Source organism: Daphnia pulicaria, chromosome 2 (assembly GCF_021234035.1).
Source record: "Daphnia pulicaria isolate SC F1-1A chromosome 2, SC_F0-13Bv2, whole genome shotgun sequence".
NCBI lineage: Eukaryota > Metazoa > Arthropoda > Branchiopoda > Diplostraca > Daphniidae > Daphnia > Daphnia pulicaria.
This window is the reverse complement of record NC_060914.1, coordinates 2,564,060-2,582,800: the sequence shown is the minus strand read 5'-3', so window position 1 is coordinate 2,582,800 and position 18,741 is coordinate 2,564,060. Positions and strand designations below refer to the sequence as shown.

General features: G+C 42.0%; 3 protein-coding genes across 7 annotated transcripts in view; 1 reads left to right on the top strand and 2 right to left on the bottom strand.

Moving 5' to 3' along the window:
- Positions 1–18,741, bottom strand: part of LOC124327110 — a 271,197-nt gene that overhangs the window by 76,315 nt on the left and 176,141 nt on the right. The gene's annotated exons all lie outside the window — the stretch shown is intronic.
- Positions 15–18,741, top strand: part of LOC124327259 (chymotrypsin-2-like) — a 22,864-nt gene continuing 4,137 nt past the window's right edge. Inside the window, exons 1-3 of one of the 4 annotated variants that reach the window (XR_006915976.1) lie at positions 15–146; positions 4,945–5,052; positions 18,271–18,679. The gene's annotated coding sequence lies outside the window, so the exon portion shown is untranslated. Of the gene's footprint in view, positions 147–4,944; positions 5,053–18,018; positions 18,188–18,270; positions 18,680–18,741 lie in introns of those variants that run through there. The other 3 variants (XR_006915977.1, XM_046786245.1, XM_046786246.1) reach the window with 3 other exon arrangements.
- LOC124327274 (asialoglycoprotein receptor 1-like) lies at positions 16,537–17,938 on the bottom strand. The gene is made up of 6 exons (XM_046786266.1): positions 17,767–17,938; positions 17,551–17,702; positions 17,320–17,487; positions 17,154–17,243; positions 16,945–17,050; positions 16,537–16,872 (listed from the first exon to the last, which is right to left on the bottom strand). The coding sequence occupies exons 1-6, from the start codon at positions 17,843–17,845 to the stop codon at positions 16,658–16,660; spliced, it is 810 nt and encodes a 269-aa protein (XP_046642222.1). The 5' UTR covers positions 17,846–17,938; the 3' UTR covers positions 16,537–16,657.

The following is an 18,741-nucleotide window of genomic DNA, read 5'->3' as shown; positions in this document are numbered from 1 at the left end:
TTTCCGGTCATCAGCTGACGAAATTAAAATACTTTCGATTTTGGCACGTGATGATTCGAGAGACAAAGAAACTGGATCGGCAGTGAAACTTGTGACGTCGACCTAGAATAATCTACCATGTTTCGGTTCAGCTTTTCTTCTAAAAGGTAAGGTCTCGTTTTATTTTCTCGTCTTTTTACGTCGGTCATTAACAAGAAAAGCCAAAGCCACAGCCATTTTTCTCCCAATAAAAACAAGAAGTAGGCTACATGAGAACTTTTTTTTAACAAATCCCTCCGTCACGCTTAGACTCCTTTTTATTTTGCCGAGCCGCCATGCAAATTTTTATTCCTCGACACAAAGTCGTTAACAAAAGATTTTGTCGAACTTAACGATACTGTCCCATTAGCTCAGACATCGCCTATCTCTTGACAATATTTTGGTGACGTTCGAAAAAACATTTCGGGAAATTTTTTTTTGGGGAAATGTCTGTTAAAGATCATCGTGTAGCTTCACATTATTGAACAATAAGCTTTTGCAGACACAATGCTTCCCCCCCCCTCGTGTCCAAGTGCCACCATGTCAGATGGATGTCGGTCGATAAGGCCGTAAGTGTTTTTCTGCATCTAGAACACCACCACCACCACCAACTCTTTTGTGCGTTCCGAAAAACACTGAAGCAAATCACGTTGCTTGTAAAGATAAAGAGCAAATGCTGTATATGGGTGATTATATTGAGGATCCAAGCACATTTTTTTTTGTTTTGTTACGTGTGGTTGGGGGTTTGGAGTGTGTGTGATGCTGGGCCTGAGATTAACACTCGGTTCTTTTTCCTCTCAACTTTTGCTTGTCAAGACGTACGTATGTCCTTTAACAGAGGGGAGAAACTGGTTAAGAGCAGATGAGCTGTCTGGGCTCTTGTGTGTTCATTGTTATCTCCGCTCTTTTTACTAACTAGAAAACTGTCGTGTGTGTGTGTGTGTAATAATGTGCCAGCGTGTGCACATCTCTCGCCGTTTGCCAGCAGATCCCCTGAAAGTGTCAAAAGATCTTCTTTCTTAACTTGACCTCTTGAAAAATGTAATAATATGAGCCCTGATTTTCTCTCACCACTAGACACACACAATACTCGGCTAATGAATTGAATGTGACGTGTAGAAAACTCGGCCTGGGTTACTACTACGTAGTCCTCCATCGTCCCATTATTCATATCGATCGACTTTTAGAGCTTTTTTCTCTCCTTTTTTTTTGTTGTGTGTGTATTATCTGTTTGTGGTGGATTGAATCCGAACAGCTGTGGTGACCCCTAAATAAGAGAGTCAGAAAAAGAATAGAATAGATCGTACTGGTAAAAAGAGTAGGGCGACATATTGAAAGAAATCGGGGGAAAAATACTACTCGGGTGGGGCTGGTCGGCAGAATCACATTTATAGGTCCCCGATGTTGCCTTCTGTTTGATACAACTCTCCCCCCCACCTCTTGTGATTGGCAAACGACATTCAGAGAGGGGAGAAAGAAAAAAGAATTGAATCATATTATTATGTGTATGTAGATTTGTTTCCTTGTTCCGTCATCATATCCGGTCAAAAAATGTGGTGGTAGGGTGTCGTGCCGGTTTGTGTTTATTACATTAGCATGAATCGGCCCTTTATTTTCCAAATGAATCAGAGGTAATTTTAGGGATTTTAGCTTCTTCTCCTATTTTGGGTGTACCACAAAAATCAATGTCCTCCTCCGTCCCCCATATGTGGCGAAGAAGAGGGGGGAAAAGAGAGAAAAAGAAGAATCTCCGTCGACCAATTTGGCGCGGTCAAATTGAATCGGATGAGAGATGACATGAGGATTAGAGGAGCCAGCCAGGAGCCAGCAGTCGGGTGATAATAGCCTCAATCCCATCGGAGATGAGTTCCCTTTTCTTCCCGCTGGATTTTTTTCATTAGACGACGACGCAATGGACTTGGTTTTCCTCCCTACTTTTGTTTTTCAATCCCTCCTTCGCGTTCGCTACTGTCGGGTCACCGTCCAAAGGTCATCCAAGACATTCAGGAAAAGAGTCAAAATCGCCTTCCATCTCCTTTTCCGTTCAATATAAAGGGGATAGAAAAAGAAGAGAGAATCCAGCGGATGGACATCGACAGAGAGAGAGGCGGAGAAATGCGCCGAGTGCAATCAGGTCCGAAGGAAAAGAAAAAAAAGGAATTGGCTTTGATCCAGCAGCAATGTGCCCAAGACATTGAATCCATCCATCCATCCATCCGGGCCTCGGATGTTTAGTCTATAGGTTAGACTCCGCAGCAAAGAGGCAAGAGATTATATACAAGTTGACGATGATGAAGCAGGAGCTGCTGGTCTCATTTTGCTCTTCCTAATACGCGCAACCAAGAAGAAGAAGAAAGTCTCTATTCAAATTTCCCGCTGGCTCGGTGGTGGGGGTATATGGAGAGATTTGAGATCAAGAGACTCGCACCGGATAATGAAGCCGCATCATTGAGTGTGCAGCAGTCACAAATCTGGGCGTTCTCTTCTTCTCTCTCTTGTTTGAAAAGGCATGTGATGTGCACTGTGTGTAGAGAATGAGCTACGAAATGATGATGATGAATCCCTCCTTCTATCTCTCTCCCCCCTCCTAATGCGGAAGGATCTTTGACGAGCGGGGGAAATCCGATGATGCCGACTTTTAAACATGATCTCTCACTTGATGGTTATAGTATCAACTCTCTGCTGTGGGTGACGTCACGTGATTATCTAAACGGACTGACTTGTCATTTTTTGTTTTCTTGTTCAACTGCCGTTGTACGGCTGCTGCTGCCCCCGCGTCTTTTGTGCCGTTTTGGCAAAGCTGCGCTATCCTAAGAGGTCACGTTTTATTTCATTTTTATTTCTTGTTTAAGCTATTCAGGTTTCCCGCGCGTGTCACGGGGTGGTAGAAGAGAAAAAAAATCAGGAACTACCAGACCGGAAATATTCTTTTCTTTTTGTCGTTGGGTGCTGGGTATGGTCTTCTTCTTGCATGACCCCCGTATGAATGAGTAGGGTTTCAATGTCTAATCCCCTTTTTTTTTCCAAGTTCAGTTAGTTCAGCATTTTGACATGAAACGGGAAAAACAAAAGGAACAAAAACAGGAGCATCGCATTTGTTCCCTTTTTGTTTGTTTTTTTATGGCCAAGCGTCAAAAAAGGGAGAAGAAAAACCAATAAATGGTTTAACCATTACGTAAAAAAAGATTTTTTAATTGGGATAACATTTTTTTTTTAAAAGACGCTCGATAAGTAAAAGGCCGGTGTATGTTTTTAGTGACCCCTGCGCAGCCAGCGCCAGTCTGTACGACGTAACAATTGCTGCTGGTAAAGTAAACTCTGCTGGATCGATCTGATTTTCGGTTCTCACCGTTTTTGAATAGCCCAGTTGATTATATTCTGGACCCGAAGAAGAAATAAGTTAGAGAGTCAAAACCTATAAAGGCAACGGTTTTTAATGTTTTTGGGGGTAGAATATATATCTATCTAGCAAGGGGGGGAATTGGAAGAGAGAGAATGCCGCGTGTATGCGTGTAATAGCGCACACACATAAGGGCCCATTCCATTGCAATACCTGTGGGCTGGTGTGAAATTCCCACGCCGTTTCCAGCCCAAGGAGAGTGAGCAACCAACGGTCAGTTTTGATTCGGCCCCTTTTCTTTTTTCCTAACAGCAGATTCTATTATTATTATTATTACGCAGGTTGGTCCCCCCCCTTCTCACCTTATTTTTCAATCAATAGATTCTTCTTCTTGAAATTTACAACAAACGATAAAACGCTCTCACACAAATTTCTCTCTCTCTCTCTATCCCCATTGTGTGTTTGCATTTTTATGCGTTTATAATTTTCCACCCAAAACCCGATCCTCTCTCTTCTCTATATATAGGCGCGAGATTTATATCGGATATAAATCGGGCTCGGCGCTCTTAACATCCTATCTAAATAAATTAAAATGATTTGAGGAGAGAAGACCGAGACATCACACTCTGTAATAATCGATAGATGCAGGATAAATAGAATTTGTGATTCCCGGTGGTGGTTGGTGCTCTTGGTAGAAATGGTGTATCTCATTTTTATGATGAAGACGAGGGATGATGTATGCAAATGAGAATAGACACACATTCAAGAAAGAAAAAAAAATTTGAAAAAAAATTTTTTTCTTCTTCTTCTCGGCGTCGGCATGGGTGGGCTCACACCGTCGCAAACACAACAAAAGGCCGGCCACATCTCATCATCATCATCGTATCCCCCCCATCCTCTTTATCGAGAGGATATAAGGCGGCATACATACACATACACAAAACACTTGCATAGCCAGGCTCAAAAGGGAAAAATTTTGTTGAAAAATATTTTTTCCATTTTTTTTTTTTTTTTTTCAAAATGAAAATTGATTTGGTTTTTTTTTTGAAGGAATTTCTTGTGCTGAATCATCTGCGCATGGGCCCTGTGCCTACTTTGCGTCGTCATCATCATCACGAAGGAGGTGCTACGAAGTCAGGGTGTGCTGGGTGAAAGAAATTTACAGCCCAATCATGGGAGACACGTGCTCTTTGTTGTACGTCATCTCATTTTTCCATTTTTTTTTTTTTTTTTTTAGGTTATTGTTGAATCATGACATCATTTTCTCTCCTTTACAAAACAAAATGTCTTGTGTGTGTGTGTGGAATAAATCCCGAAGGAAAAAAAAGATGAATCGAGTAGGGAGAGGTTAATGAATAAAGGTCGTCCCGTCACAACTCAACTCAACTCCGTCCTCCTCCGCCACCACCACTAAGGCAGGGGTTAAACAGGGTCAGAGGAAACGACACTTTCGATTCAAAAGATGTGGCCGATGGACGGAATAGACGAAATAGCCGATATGATCTAGGCCTACTATCGTTTTCTAATTTAATGATGACACACGGAAATGTTTTTCTAATGAATTTTTTCCTCTTTCTTTCCAACAGTTGATCCGAGATCCCAAAATGAAAAGTGGGAAGAAGAAGAAGAAGAAGAAGGAAACATCCAGGTGTGAGGCATCCCGAAGAGTTTGAACGACGGGCGGTCCATAGAAGGTAAGTTTCTTCATGCATCCTTTTTGCATTTTGATTCTTTTTGATTTAAAAATAAGAAAAAAAGAAGAGGCCACTAGAGAAAAATTTGTTTTATCGCCCGTGTTTACCTGTAATGAACGACGATACCGCTCGTACAGTAAGATCTTTACTATTTTGTACCTTTTAAAAAGCGTGATAAATGGTCGCCGTAATTATTACATATCCTGCTAGATGTGTGTGTAAGGCCGGTGGTGTAAAGCTAACCAGAGAAATGTTGATTAGAAAAAAAGTCTCGTGTGTCATTTCTGCTGTTGTGAAATCTTTTTATCGTTGGATCATCTCTTACAATTGATGAATTTGTTTTTCCCTTTGGTAAAGAGAAAAATTTGAGATGGAAAAAAAGAGGATCGAGCGACATTGATTTATGTAGGATAATGGGCTGCTAGAGAGATATAATTTGTCACTTGGAAAACGGGGCCCGAGTGTGACGTTTTGTGTACAGTCAAAGTGTCAGCCAGTGCTCGTCGTATCCGGACTGGAGATCAGATGCTGACCCTGTATATGTTGGTCCCGCTAGTGGTGGTAGTAGTAGCTCTAGTGGCAGTGGTGTAAAAACTTGTAAAAGGACACACGATGGTGCATAAATGATGTTTACGGTTATTAATGATGGACTTGACATTTCGACCTTGCAAGGTAATATCTAAGCAAAAGGAAAGGAAAAAGAAGATGAGACGACGTGGAGGAATAACAGAGTGAGGTTCTCGCACGAGTCACGCTGAGTCGGATCCCTATCTTTATCCCCACCACCAAACTATCGATCGTTTACTTTCGTTCCACCAATCGATCGAAAAATTCCAGACGAGAAGAAGAAGAAGAAGAAAAGGAACCCAAAAAATCCGCTTCGTCGTCGTCTTCTTTTTCTTCTTCTCGAAAATGAGGTGAATTTTATTACAGTCATTTGTGTGCGTGTGTGTGTGTGTTTGTAACGGCCATAATGGAGGGGCTGCTCTCTGTGTGTGTGCAAGAGTGCACTGCACTGGTGTGCATCACGGGGCATCGTCTGGAGTTTTTTTTTTTTTTTTTCTTTTTATCTCTACGGCCACATCCGCTCTATCCGATCGTGATGCGGTCAACGCCGGGTCACGCCAAAGTCGTGTTACCACTCGAAGAAGAAGAAGAAGAAGAAAGAGGAGGAAGAAGTAATTTCCTTTCTCTCCCCCCACATCCCCAAAAAAATAGAAACGAAAAAGAAAATTGTCATCAAAGTTGATCCAGTTTCTTTTCTATTTTTTCTCCCTACCGCCCTGTGATGATGTTTGGGCGTGGTCGTTAGTTCTACATTTGCATATTCAATTTTTTTTTTTTTTTTTTGGTCGGGAGGGTTGAGTGGGGAGGCATATTGTTATTTCACGGCCTGAATTGTTGAACAAACTAATTATTTCATTGATGCAATTACAATTTTGATCGGTGAAGTGGGGGGGGGGGAGTCGAATTGGGGACGACTGTTTCTCTTTCGTAGCTCTCCACCCCGTGCAACAAGCTCGTTAAACTATTTACTTTTTTACAGATTATTTAATTGTGCGTGTTTGGGGGCAGAATTAAAAAAAAAAAAAATAAATAAAATCTAGCGCGTAATTCAAAAACAGGAAAATGCTCGAAATCTCTTACATTAAAAAAAAGGGGGAAAATAAATGTATCGCCAGGCTTTTTTTTATTTTCGGTGGGGTTGGGGGGGGGGGGGGGGATGTGGACGTCGTGATCGAGTGGCGGTTACGTCGTTGAGGTCCTCGGGGCTCTCACACAAATGAACTGCTGTCGGTGTGTGTACTGTATACATGTGTGTTGCAAAGTAAAAGTGTGTGTAAGGCCCGGAAACTCCCTTCTCTTGAACCCCCCTTCGACGGAAACCTTTTTTTTTGTCTGAATGCGGCCTCTTCTATTCGGCCAATGACGTTATTACACACAAAAAATTGGTCGCTCTCTCTCTCTCTCGCTCTCTGTGAAAAAGTATAGAATCAACCCTCTCTCTCTCTTGTGATAGTTATGTATACAACATTCTATTCAATCTCCACCACACACACAGAGAGAGAGAGAGAGTGAATGAGTGCGGATATTGTTATTCTATTCCGTTTTGTGGAGAGGGCGGCGGTCGGGCATCAAAGAAGGAAACCAATCTCATGTTTATATTCATCACGGCCGGCCAAAAAAGAAATATTTATTCCACCCAAATAGAAAAGGTTTTTTTTTTCTATTTTTCAATGAACAATAACAGCAACCTCTTGACAAAAAAGTTAGCTGTAGAAGTACACGCTAATAACCTTTTTTGGGTGGTTATAAATGTGTGTATATAGGATCTTTTCAGAACTGGGTTTACTCATATTCATCGGGATGAATACTTTGATCATCTGATGCAGTATAGTATCCAATATGTCGGTCGAAAAAGGTTTTTTTTTTCATTTTCTGGCTACTTATTTCGTGTTTGTGTGACAGTCTGAGGAGAAGAGGACGGTCGCCGGTTGAATGCGATTTGACAAGTTCCATCAGCGTATGCAAATTTGACCGGGAGTTTGTCGTTGCCTATTTCGATATTCAACCTATTTCGGGTATCTTGTTATGTACCTTTTCACCGAATAGTAGAAGAGATACTATCGTTATCCCTCGTCGACAAATCGATATGTGTTGGGGGGGACAGAATGGACATTTTGACAGCGAGTCCATCCTCATATTGGCTGTTGTGAAATTTACGATTACGCATCGTCTGTCTCATTTCTAATAACAAACAAAACAATAAATGTTTTCGTTTTGCGTCCGTTATTGGCCGGTCACATTCGGGCGACAACTTGAATAAGCTTCTGCATCTCCTCCTCCCCCTTCAAACGGCCTAATATCTAATTAGTTTTTTCCGACCCCCCGGCGGCGACACGCACGCGTCGCTGTTGCCATTCATTGCGTCATGCGTATCCAATCTGAATTTCCTTTTCGGTCTGGGATTTATTTAGTTCTTTTTTTCTTTCTCTTTCGTCTATTTATTTATATTACATTCCACAGAATGCGTCGGGTCCAGCGCAAAAGAATAATATTAACCAGATCGGATTGTGTTTAGTAATAAAAATCAAAGCAACTATTTTTTTTTTCTTTTTTACGTTCTGTGGTTAATCGCTGAGGTTCATTTAACTTAAGGCCCTAACCAAAAAAAAAAACGAAGCGTGTCAAGAAATAGAGCGCGCCAAATTCGAAAAAAATAAATGTTATCCGATATAAACCGGACGCCATTGGGGACATATCTGGTCCTCTTCTTTCTAACTAAAGTGTTGTTTTTTTTTTCTTCCTTCTCTCATGTGTGTGTGGGCGATGATTCCACACAGCTGATTATAGCATCACAACCTCCCCCCTCCTCACACCTCGATTGATTTACGACCCAAGCTCCACCCACCCACACGCGGAACATCTTCTCTCATATTGTCGTCGGGATATATTCTTTTTTGATTTTTTTCTCTCCGTTGTTGGCTTAGATATATAAAAAAATATAAAAAAAACGAGCCAATGGTGTTTATAGGCTAGCTTGCACAGCTGCAACCGATGGTTATCTGACCAACCCTCCATGCTACGCTGCTGCGTGTGTGAATCCCGTGACCCATCTCGTTTTTTTTTTTCTGGGTTGTTTATTTGTTGTTTTTTTCTTCTTCTTCTTCTTGTTGGCTTTTGCGGGGGACCGTATTATCTTTAATGTGTTTGGAGATATAATGGCGGTAGACCACAGTGTAGGGGAACCGTGTCTGATGTATCAGCACTTCATTTAGACGTAGGAGCTTTAGATTAACTGGGATAACTAAATGTTGATTTTGTGTTCCAGTCGATTCGCATCGATGTCTATCTGTAGGCCTATAAGAATCCAACTTGAAATTCCTTTTTTTTTTCTTCTAATCAACTTTGAATGGAATGAGCCTAGCTGCATTTTAAATTTTTCGGAGAGTCAATTTTGTTTGTTGTTGTTTCAACTTGAGACTTAAGTGGGAAAAAAGCCAAGGTGTAATCGATACCTTATCTGTTGGGATTCGAAAAATATGCCGAGGGTTAAAAGAAGAAGAAAAACACAATTTTCTTCGTTTTTAAAGGGGTTAAAATGAGTCCCTCGCGTATTTTTTCTTATTTTAATGCTAAAAATTTTTTTCAAACATTCCCACCGATTTTGAGAGCCCCCCTGAAAGAAAAAAGAAGGATCGTTCCCCCCTCCTTATTTCCAAAAGTGAAAGGGGTGATGATTGTCAAGACTGAAGAAAGATTTTTCTTCTTCTTCTTCTTCTTTGTGGTTGGATATAGTCTCATTTCTTTTCTTGTGGGAACACACGTGGTGGTTTTTTCCAGCAGCTTGGAAAACGCAAAAGAAACAACAGCAGCATCCATCAATCGGTGGTTATTCGAAACCCCGCATCCTTCTCCCCCCACCGCCACTCCTTATATCCCTGCCCCCCTCTGCCGATTCTTCTTTTTTTTTTCATCTTTCCCCAATCACCGGCTCGTTAAAATATGTCCAAACATTTCAAAAAAATTTGAATTTTCAAATTTCCCGCTTCGAAATTTTCAAATTTCTGTAACTGGACTTTCGATTTTGTCGTTGTCCAACGATTGAAATAACTGCGTAATAATAATAACAATAGGGAAATTGAATCAAAAGGAGGGACATAATAGAGCCGAGATGTTCTCCGGTTACGTGTCGGTTTCAGTGGTCATGTTTTGTTGGGTCCTCTTCTTCCTTTTTTTTATTTTACCGCCTCACAAATGTTGGGGGGGAGAGAGTGAGAGTGGTTTTGCCTGTTTGTGTGGACGACATCTTCTAGGCTGCTGATGCTGCCGTATACTATTGGGATGTATGTGTCGGTTGACCCCGTTCAACCTTTTTCTCTTTTTCCTTCCTTCGGGATCTTGTCTGCGCTGCAGCACATGTGGTGCCGCAACCGGCTGTGCGACTCCTACTCCTACTCCTACCTAACTCCCCTCATTCTCTCCACCCAAAAAAGGGAATCTGCGCGTGACCTTCTTGCACTCCCCCCCACCAAACGTCAAAAACACACAAGAGAATAGAAAACCTCGTAGTAGAAGAAGAAGAGCCATTCGACAAAATGATTTCTCTCTCTCTCAAAAAATCTTTTTTTTTTTTGCCGTGGGAAAATGGCGGACAGGTCACTCGCTCGTTAAAAACCATCATCCGTATCCGCTGTGTAGGCTGCAGGACTTTGACGTTAGAAAATAGTGTACATTCGGGACTTGTGTGCGTTTTTTAGTCATTTCCTCCACTTCATCCGTCTAACGAGTTCCACAGCTTCTTCTTTTAAATTTTCTTCCACCCTACTACTACTACAGCGACACATTTTTATTTTTATTTTTTGAAATTTCGACTGCATAAAACAACAACAACCCGAATTGAATTGTTAACTTTTTCTTTCCCTTGTACGCGCCGTCTCGGGTAACACAATAGCGGAATTCAACTACTTCATCATAGCACGCGTGATGTGTCGCGTGAGCAAACGTCAACACGCGCGGTCACGTTACATTTTCTGGCTCTCTGCTGAGAAGTCAAAGAAAAAACCCAGGCTGGAAAAAAAAATTCCTTGTTTTTTTTCTTATTTCAAGACATACTCCCGCGGTCCGGCCATTCATCTTTCAAAGGGTGGCAGGCTGTCGGTGTGTGTCTTGTATTCGGGCGCGGTAAAATTTTTATTTTTTGAAAATGTTTCACGTAAGAGGTGGATGGTGGGGGGGGGGGGGCGCGCGCAATATGAACGGGCGAGACGGTTGCGGTTGACTGCCGTCTTGTTGTGTTATAAGTGTCGGCATTATACGACTCGAAATAGGAAACGAACAAATTTTTGTTTTTTTGTTTTTTTCGGGAGGTAAGAAAGAGAAAGATGATGATGATGCTGGGGCTGCTGTGATGGTTGATGAGCTGCCGGGTCGCAGGTCAATGATGTTGGAAGGAGAAACGTGCGCTCGTGTTGTCGTTGTTGCTGTTTTTGTTGTGTGCGAGTTGGAAATAGACCAACAACCGTGGCAGTTTCAACCAGAAATTTCTACGTAAGAGAGGAGCAGCGGTTCGAATCGCGGTGCTAAAGTTGAGACGAATTCGTGTCAACACGCGCCAACAGGTCAGCAAACGCTCCACAAATGTCGGCAAGAGTTTTCGTTTTCTTTTTTTTATTTTCTTTCGACTTCTGACATTTTCGGCTGCTGCCAAAGAGCCGCCATCTCTTTAAAAAAAAAAAAAAAATCAAATTGTGAAAAATGCTAATTTTCATTATTATTATTATTATAGAAAGCGCTTGTACATCACATTTTTCTTGAAATGTTATCCATCATCTTGTTTCTTTCTTTTTTGTGTTCTAAAACAACCGAAATGCAACAACTGGCGCTAGATGATCCAATAGCTGCTGGTGATGGTGGTGGTGGTATCCCTGGTGTTTGGGCGTCGCTTTGTTGTGAATTGTAAAATAGCCGTGAAGGAGTCTAGAGAATAAAAAGAGCCTTTTTGATCTCTTGGCTTTTACGTTGTCTTGTCAGCTGTAGCGAGAGATGAAGAAGGCTTCCGGGATTACCACTGCTACCAGCAGCAGCAGCAGCTCGGAGAGAGAAAGAGAGAGATATGTACCCCGTTGATCTATAGGGAGACGTAGACTTGTGCAATAATAACGTCTTGTACGCTGATGTCATCATGTAATCCATCACGCGGACCCCAAATGTAATGACGACTGAATCAGCCGCTTCTCTGTGGGAGCTAATGATGTGCTTATTCATGCCTCAATCAAAAAGCTGCTGCTGCTGCTGCTGCTGCCGGCGCAGATGATGATGTGCCGCTGCCAACGTATCACACACCCGTACAGATCCGTGTGTAATTTGAAGCCCGGCAAATAATCCGCACTGGTACCACCTCTATACAAGTATTATTAATGAAATCAGTGGATATGTATAGAGAAAGCTATATCCTCACTAGGGACCCGTGATTCGATCGTAATGAGCTGCGGAGAGAGTCTTACCAGTTGACAGACATGTGCTCGAGCGACGTGTACATCAGCGGCGGCTATCAGAGCTCACTGGTTTTTACGGGGGCATCGGCCACCGTTATTTCAATCAAATCCCCCCAGACTCCATAGAGAATTAAGTCTGAGTTGAAGCGTAGATTTTCTGTTTCAACTGTCGGGAGCGAATATGAATCATGACGCAGGACTCTTGTCTGGGCAGCAGCAGCCCTGGACGTTGTGACATGTGAGAGATCGTCCAGGTGTGTATGCAGACCAAAAAACCCTTTGGGGTCCAGTCGACTGATGAATGACACGTCTGTTGTTATAGTTGTTATTTTAAAAAGATAACTAAATCAACTATTCATCATAATGGAACAACAAATAATAATTTGATGAATTATTTCACGTTTTGACTTTGATCTAGTAGACTCTCTCTCTCCCCCCTCGTATAATCCTGATGACCACTTTTTTCTTTACTATTATTGACTTACTTTGTGCGTAATCCTTTGGGCGGTGCTGGCCGAGACGCTCGCTACATTGGGCGTGCATCGAACTGTTGGAGCGGAGTCTATCTGTGACGTCCTGCTCTCGATATCGACCGAAATGCACGTCACCATCAGGCCCCCCGGCTTCCCCCCCCCCCCCTTTGCAAGTTGATAGCTGTTAACTATGATGGGCCTAAATCATGGTTCGCGTATTTGATCGAAGCGGCCACAGTCACAGCCTCGACGTGAACGCGTACCCTGTACGTATCGATTTGAACCGTGTTATTTATGCATCAAAATCTCGGCTCGCAACTGTCCATCACCGCGCCCCTTTGGATCTATATTACGCCGCTGCCGGACCCGAAACAACTTAGGCCACCATTTCCTTGGTGCCTTCGTTCGTTCCTTCCCCAGTCCAGCACAAACATACATACAGGAGTAGCAGACTAGCAGCACACTTTCCAATTCAATGTTTGAAAGCCGTCCAAAAAAAGACTCTCGATAGATATGATACGAGGCAATAAATCGCTCGTGTATTGCACACGAATATAGCTAGGACGGACGGGGGGGGGGGGTTCTCTCTTTTTTATGGACACTTGAATTTGTTTCTTGTTGAAATGTATGTTAATAGTTAGACGGTATAGAAAGGGGTTGCAGTAACACAAGCCATTGGAAATGGGAGGGGTCATCGCTACTGTTGACCGGGTTTCCTCTCGTTTCCCTTTTTTTTTTTTTTTTCCTCTTGTCGGTCCATTTGTTTCCATAATCCGCACATTTCGGTGCCGACGAGTCTCCGTCACGCTCTCCCCTCCCGCCCGAAAAAGAAACAATTTCTTTACTCTCTTTTTTCTGAAGTGAATTATGATCGTTTTGAATTTTTACAAACAGCCAGCGATGAAAATGTTCGATCGATTTCAAAATAGGGAGGAAAATCAATAGCTCGACAAAATCTGCAATCACGATCTGGTCTGTTGAATTTGGTTGTATTTTTTAAAAAAGTAAGACGTTACAATCTCTGCCCAGGAATGTAACGAGATTTTATTCAAATTCAAATAGAAGAAGCCGCTATTTGTAATAAAGGAATGTGTCAGTCAGAAGAATAAGAAAAGTCAATTCGATTATAGGAAGGTGGTGGCTGCCTATAATGTTCATCCCTCTGGTAAAACCCCCCACTGCGTCGAAACAATATTCTCTGTACGCAGGTAGAAAAACGTACATGTTGTTGTTGTTGTAGTAAACGGCGCCGGCCGGCATATTACGTTGGAAAGTTATGCAGAGCTCTACGTCTATACCCCCAACTTCAAAATGGGCTTTATGCAATCGTGTGTGTGTGTGTGTAACTGCTACCCAGCACTACTAGGCTTTTTGTATTTATTTTTTCAAAGCTGCCAAAGGAACGAGATCTGACGCTTTGAGTGATGCTTCAACATTTATCATTGCCGGTATACAAGACTTGTTTTTTCTTTTCTTTCTGCCCGCCAGTTATATAGATGTGTGTGTGTGTGTAATGCCTTATAGAGTTATAGGTTGTACTACTACCTACATCTATAACGTCAAAAGTAACAAATTGCCATTGAGATGGATAGGCGCAGAGAGAAAGCCCCAATGTTAAATTACATTAACTGGAATTCTTTGAATCGAGTTAACACACCATTTTTCTTTTGTGAAAAAATTCTTCTTCTTTTTTGCTTGACCATATTTGCTGATCAAATGCAAATGTATTGCACAGGCCGCTCCCTCTGGTGTCTCGGGACGTGGGTAATTTATGACGATTGCGTCTTTGAATTAATCGTGATGCCATTTTCTCTTTTTGGTGTGGCGTTAGACACTAGAATTAATTGTTGGAGATGGCGAGAAGTCAGTGAATCGGTTTAGCTTTTGTACGGTCTTAATGTGTTTGTAGCCGTCGAGGTGGAGTAGAGGGGGGGAAGGGGATGTTGTTTTCGGTCAAAGAAGTTGCCCGGTAACCTGTGCAACACTAGAACGACGGAAAACAGCACCAAATCTGATCATATGATCAAAAAACTTCACCTATTGTGTTACTAAATCGTCGTGGGGGAGTCGTGCAAGGTCCATTGCTTTGATTTCCAAAGGCAATTTACACGCCACACCTGACTGGCCTCTCCACGGAGAGATGGGACATTCGGCGTTTTGACCGTTTTGAGCTGGTTTCTCACTCTCTCTTCACTTTGCCTAGTCACACCCAAAAAACATTCCGAACGCTTTATATTTCCTTGCTTCCGCCTCCGATGTGCGACTTAACTTTAATGCCGATGACATTCCCGATGGTGTAGAGGGTAAATACTAGTACGTACTACGTAGTATAGTAGCGACGCGGTAATCTAATCGGCCAACCGGCGATGACACACACGTGACCCCTCTCTCTCATATATTTCCTCTTATTTTATATATATTTTTTATCTATCTATTCTTGATGTTGTTGTTTTTTCTTGTGCCAGTTACGGCCGTGATGTTTAGCTGTGGGTAGATGAGAGGGGGACAGTCGCATGGGGCAGTCGAGCGGAATCGTCGTCCTCATGCATATTATATCTCTGTTACATGGGGAATAAATATTACCAGCAGCTTCTTCTTCAACAACAACCAAAAATACTATCGTTCCTCTTTATTTTTTGTTGGGGAGGGGCTTTCTGGCGCGATTAATCACGCTAATCGCGTCTTTTGCTGGTCGTGTCTAATGACGTATCGGTTTCGCCTCTGCATTAAGGAAAAGATCCTGACGGGACTTGTTCGCATTTCTCCCCCAACCAAATAATCTGCTCGTCTTGCTGATTGTTTGATGTCGTCGTCTCCGGTTCTAAGTAAGTCAAAGTAGTAATTGAGTAAATTGCTGATGGTCCGTCATCAATCGATCGGCTTCCAACAAAGAAAAAAGAAAAAAACTTCAAAGAGTTTTTCGCCACTTGTGTTTTATTACAGAAGGGGATTTATATCAGAGCGGTTAACGAGTTAACGAACCAATTCGAAATCAAACGATCAAAGAGATATGGCCGGGGGGGAAGGGGGGTTGTTGCTGATTCAGGAGTCGATAGATTTCTCTGCGTCAAAAAAAAAAAGTTCCGAAAAAAGAGAATCAAATCAATCGAAAATTTCCGACGATTCAGTAAGTTCATTAACGAACTTGAAAAGGCCCGGATGTTTGAGTGGGCGGACTCTAAGCTGATTAGATCATCAAATAAAAGTCGAGTCTTGAGTGTATAGAAATGAGCAAACTCGGCACACAGCGAGAAAATGTAATTGGTCGTTGCGTCATTTCGGGGCGGAGATTTTTTCTTCTTTTGTCGAGTTAATTTTTGACACATCTATTTTCAGTTGAAAAGAGTTGAGCCTGGCATTTTCTGTCGTGATAATGGCGATAAAAACCCGAGATGTAGTATATTTTGCTGTGTGGTAGACGTCCAGTAGAGTCAGTGGTGTGGTGTGCGGGGGATTGATGGCTGATTTGTATTGTGCATTGTGGCCACTTAAAAGCCCTTCAAAGGGTGTCCTCCTACAACTTTAATGTCCGGCCCCCTTTTTAAGAATTGTACATTACCCGAGTATATGACGAGTAGTGGGGACGTTCCCCACTAGTGCCCGCCGCCTCATTAACTGGCTCTATGATGATGTTTTGGATGATATTGTTATTTACTTTTTATACTCTTTTCTGTGTGATGTGGTGCAGCTGCGAGGCTGCACTGCTACTTTTTCTTTTTTTTTTCTCTTCTTTCCCGGCCGTTTCACTCGTGTTATCAAGATCTGATGGTGTGATAGTTGGGTCGGCTCATCCACTCTTTTCTCGTCGACCCTGGGCATTATTATTATCGTTCACGATGGAATGAATGAAGCCAACTGAAAATTAGATTTCTCTCGTTTCTCCCCCTCTTTTACCCGGCTTTTGATTTTCGTGATCCGAATTGGGCTAGAGAGCCATCTAGTAGTCGGTCAAAGAAACTTGTGTTGATTTCCATTTGAATTTGAAAATGCTCCAAGAGAAATGAAAATCGATAACAGATTTTGAAAACTGTATTGGTTAATCTTGCTCTATGTATTGGTTAATCTTGCTCTAAAATTACTATGTAATTTCGTATGGATTGGAGAAAATGGATCAAAAAAATAGTGGATGTAATCTTATGGCTGGCCTTCGCAAACGGCTTCGTGTGGAGTGGCGCACGAATCGTCGTTCCATCCGCCTTTAGAGGTAACGGCATTTAAATGCACGCAGTTACCTGATCCGTCTGGCTGTCCGATGGCCCAGTTGAAGTATCCACCGTTAATAGGGACATTGGTGCTCTCCCAAATCCAGTATCCATTAGAGTAACTCAATGATGTCCAGAACTGAAATCCTGGTATATGAAAAGCGATTTCCATTTTAACAAAAACATCTGGAGAAAAGTGAATGAATGTGCTATACATACCAGTGCCCCAAGCAAAAGCAATGAGATCTTCTTCAGTTCGGCTTTCGAGGGCCAACATGTAGAATCCAATATTGCTACACACGGTTTTCTGATCCGTTTGAGACCTCTACTCAAACATCAGGGAGAAAAAAAAAGATAATTTGACAAACAATGAGTCCCTTTTTTCAATCAATGTATAATTTGATTTGTTGTGTAATGATAAGCCTTGCCTTATTGTAATCTGCGCAATAACAGGATGTGGTATCCACAATTCGGCCACACTCTGTCTGTGCACCCACATTTGCTGGGCAATTGACAGCCTGTGCAAAGTTCAAACGTAATCACTTTAAGATGATGTGACAATAACAATAAGATGTAATTAGAAGGTGATGTTACCTTTTCAATTTTGAGTTTGAGATTTGATGTTGGCGCTTTTGTGAATCGAACGCTGGCTGTCGATTGGGTCGTGTACACGGACGCTGGCAAATCTTTTCTCGAACGTTCGAGAATCTTTTGGTTTTCGACAAGGAGAATCGGAGACTCACTGTCGAGTCCATCGTGGATCTAAACGAGTAATTAGTTTGCTTGGTTAGAGTAATACAAATTGGTTCATTTATGATCGCTTACCTTGAAAAATTCTTGGGCCTCCTTCAAGTTTCCATCAACCAAAGTGAATAACAAAATCCGATCGTCTTTTGTCTGAAATTCCCAGATGCAATCGTCGTGAATTGGGGCGTCGATCACGATCGGTTTATCGACAAATACTCGGCCCCCACAAGCTGTTGAATGAAATAAGAATGTTTATTCAAGTTTACTCAAGGTAGGATTACAGGATAAACTTACTCCGCGGTGCAACAACATTTCCATTGCTGGAACTGAAGTAAGTCAGGGCGACTAGGCAAAATACGAAAATCTTGAGCATTTTCTGCTGTAGTAGCTAAACGTTGTTGGACTGTGAATGACAGCAGAACTAGTATTGTATGATCGGCTTTATCTATCTTATACAAGTGAGGAATGTTTGAATAGTTTCGAAATCGCTATCAAGTGAGTGATGGGCGGCCAGTCAGCTTTCTGTAACAGTACACAATTTGTGAAATTATCAGATGGACTTTAGATATAATGTCAGTTGATGAGAGACATTTTATTTATCTGGAGTAATTCGAGATAAATTGAGTCAACAGTCAAACAAGCTGAAATTCAAAACCATTTTCTTTTTTCCTCCTTTGTCATCCACACAAATATCTAATAAGGTCACCTCATTTCTGTAGGTGTCTGTCGTATCTATAAGCCTAACATTTTTACGGATTAAATTATTTGATCTCGTTAACTTTTTCTTTTCTTTTTCAGGAAATGTCACTTAACAAACTATCCGACGACTACCAGATCTTGCTCAAGACGATCTTTGCCGAGTGTAGGGGAGAGCCGGTGCTCGGACAGAAAGCAGTTGCTTGGGTCATTAAAAACCGGGCCGATCTGAACTGTTCGTACTGGGGAGGTAACACCATCGCCGGCGTATGTCTTCATCCCGGACAGTTCGAGTGCTGGAACGCCGATAGACGTCATTTGATTGAAGAGATGATTCGCAATGAGCCCGGTGTCTATGCCAAAATTGACGCTTGGCTACCTACCGTTTACCTTGGCTCGGATCCGAGCGGAGGAGCTGACTATTACATCAATCCTGAAATAGAAGGTTACCCGACCTGGACCACCGGCTGTTACCGTCTTCAGAAAATTGGCAATCACCAATTTTACAGAGGTAAATGAATTTTTTTCAAAATTTAGAAATTTACTATCGTACTAAATACGTAAAAAAAATGT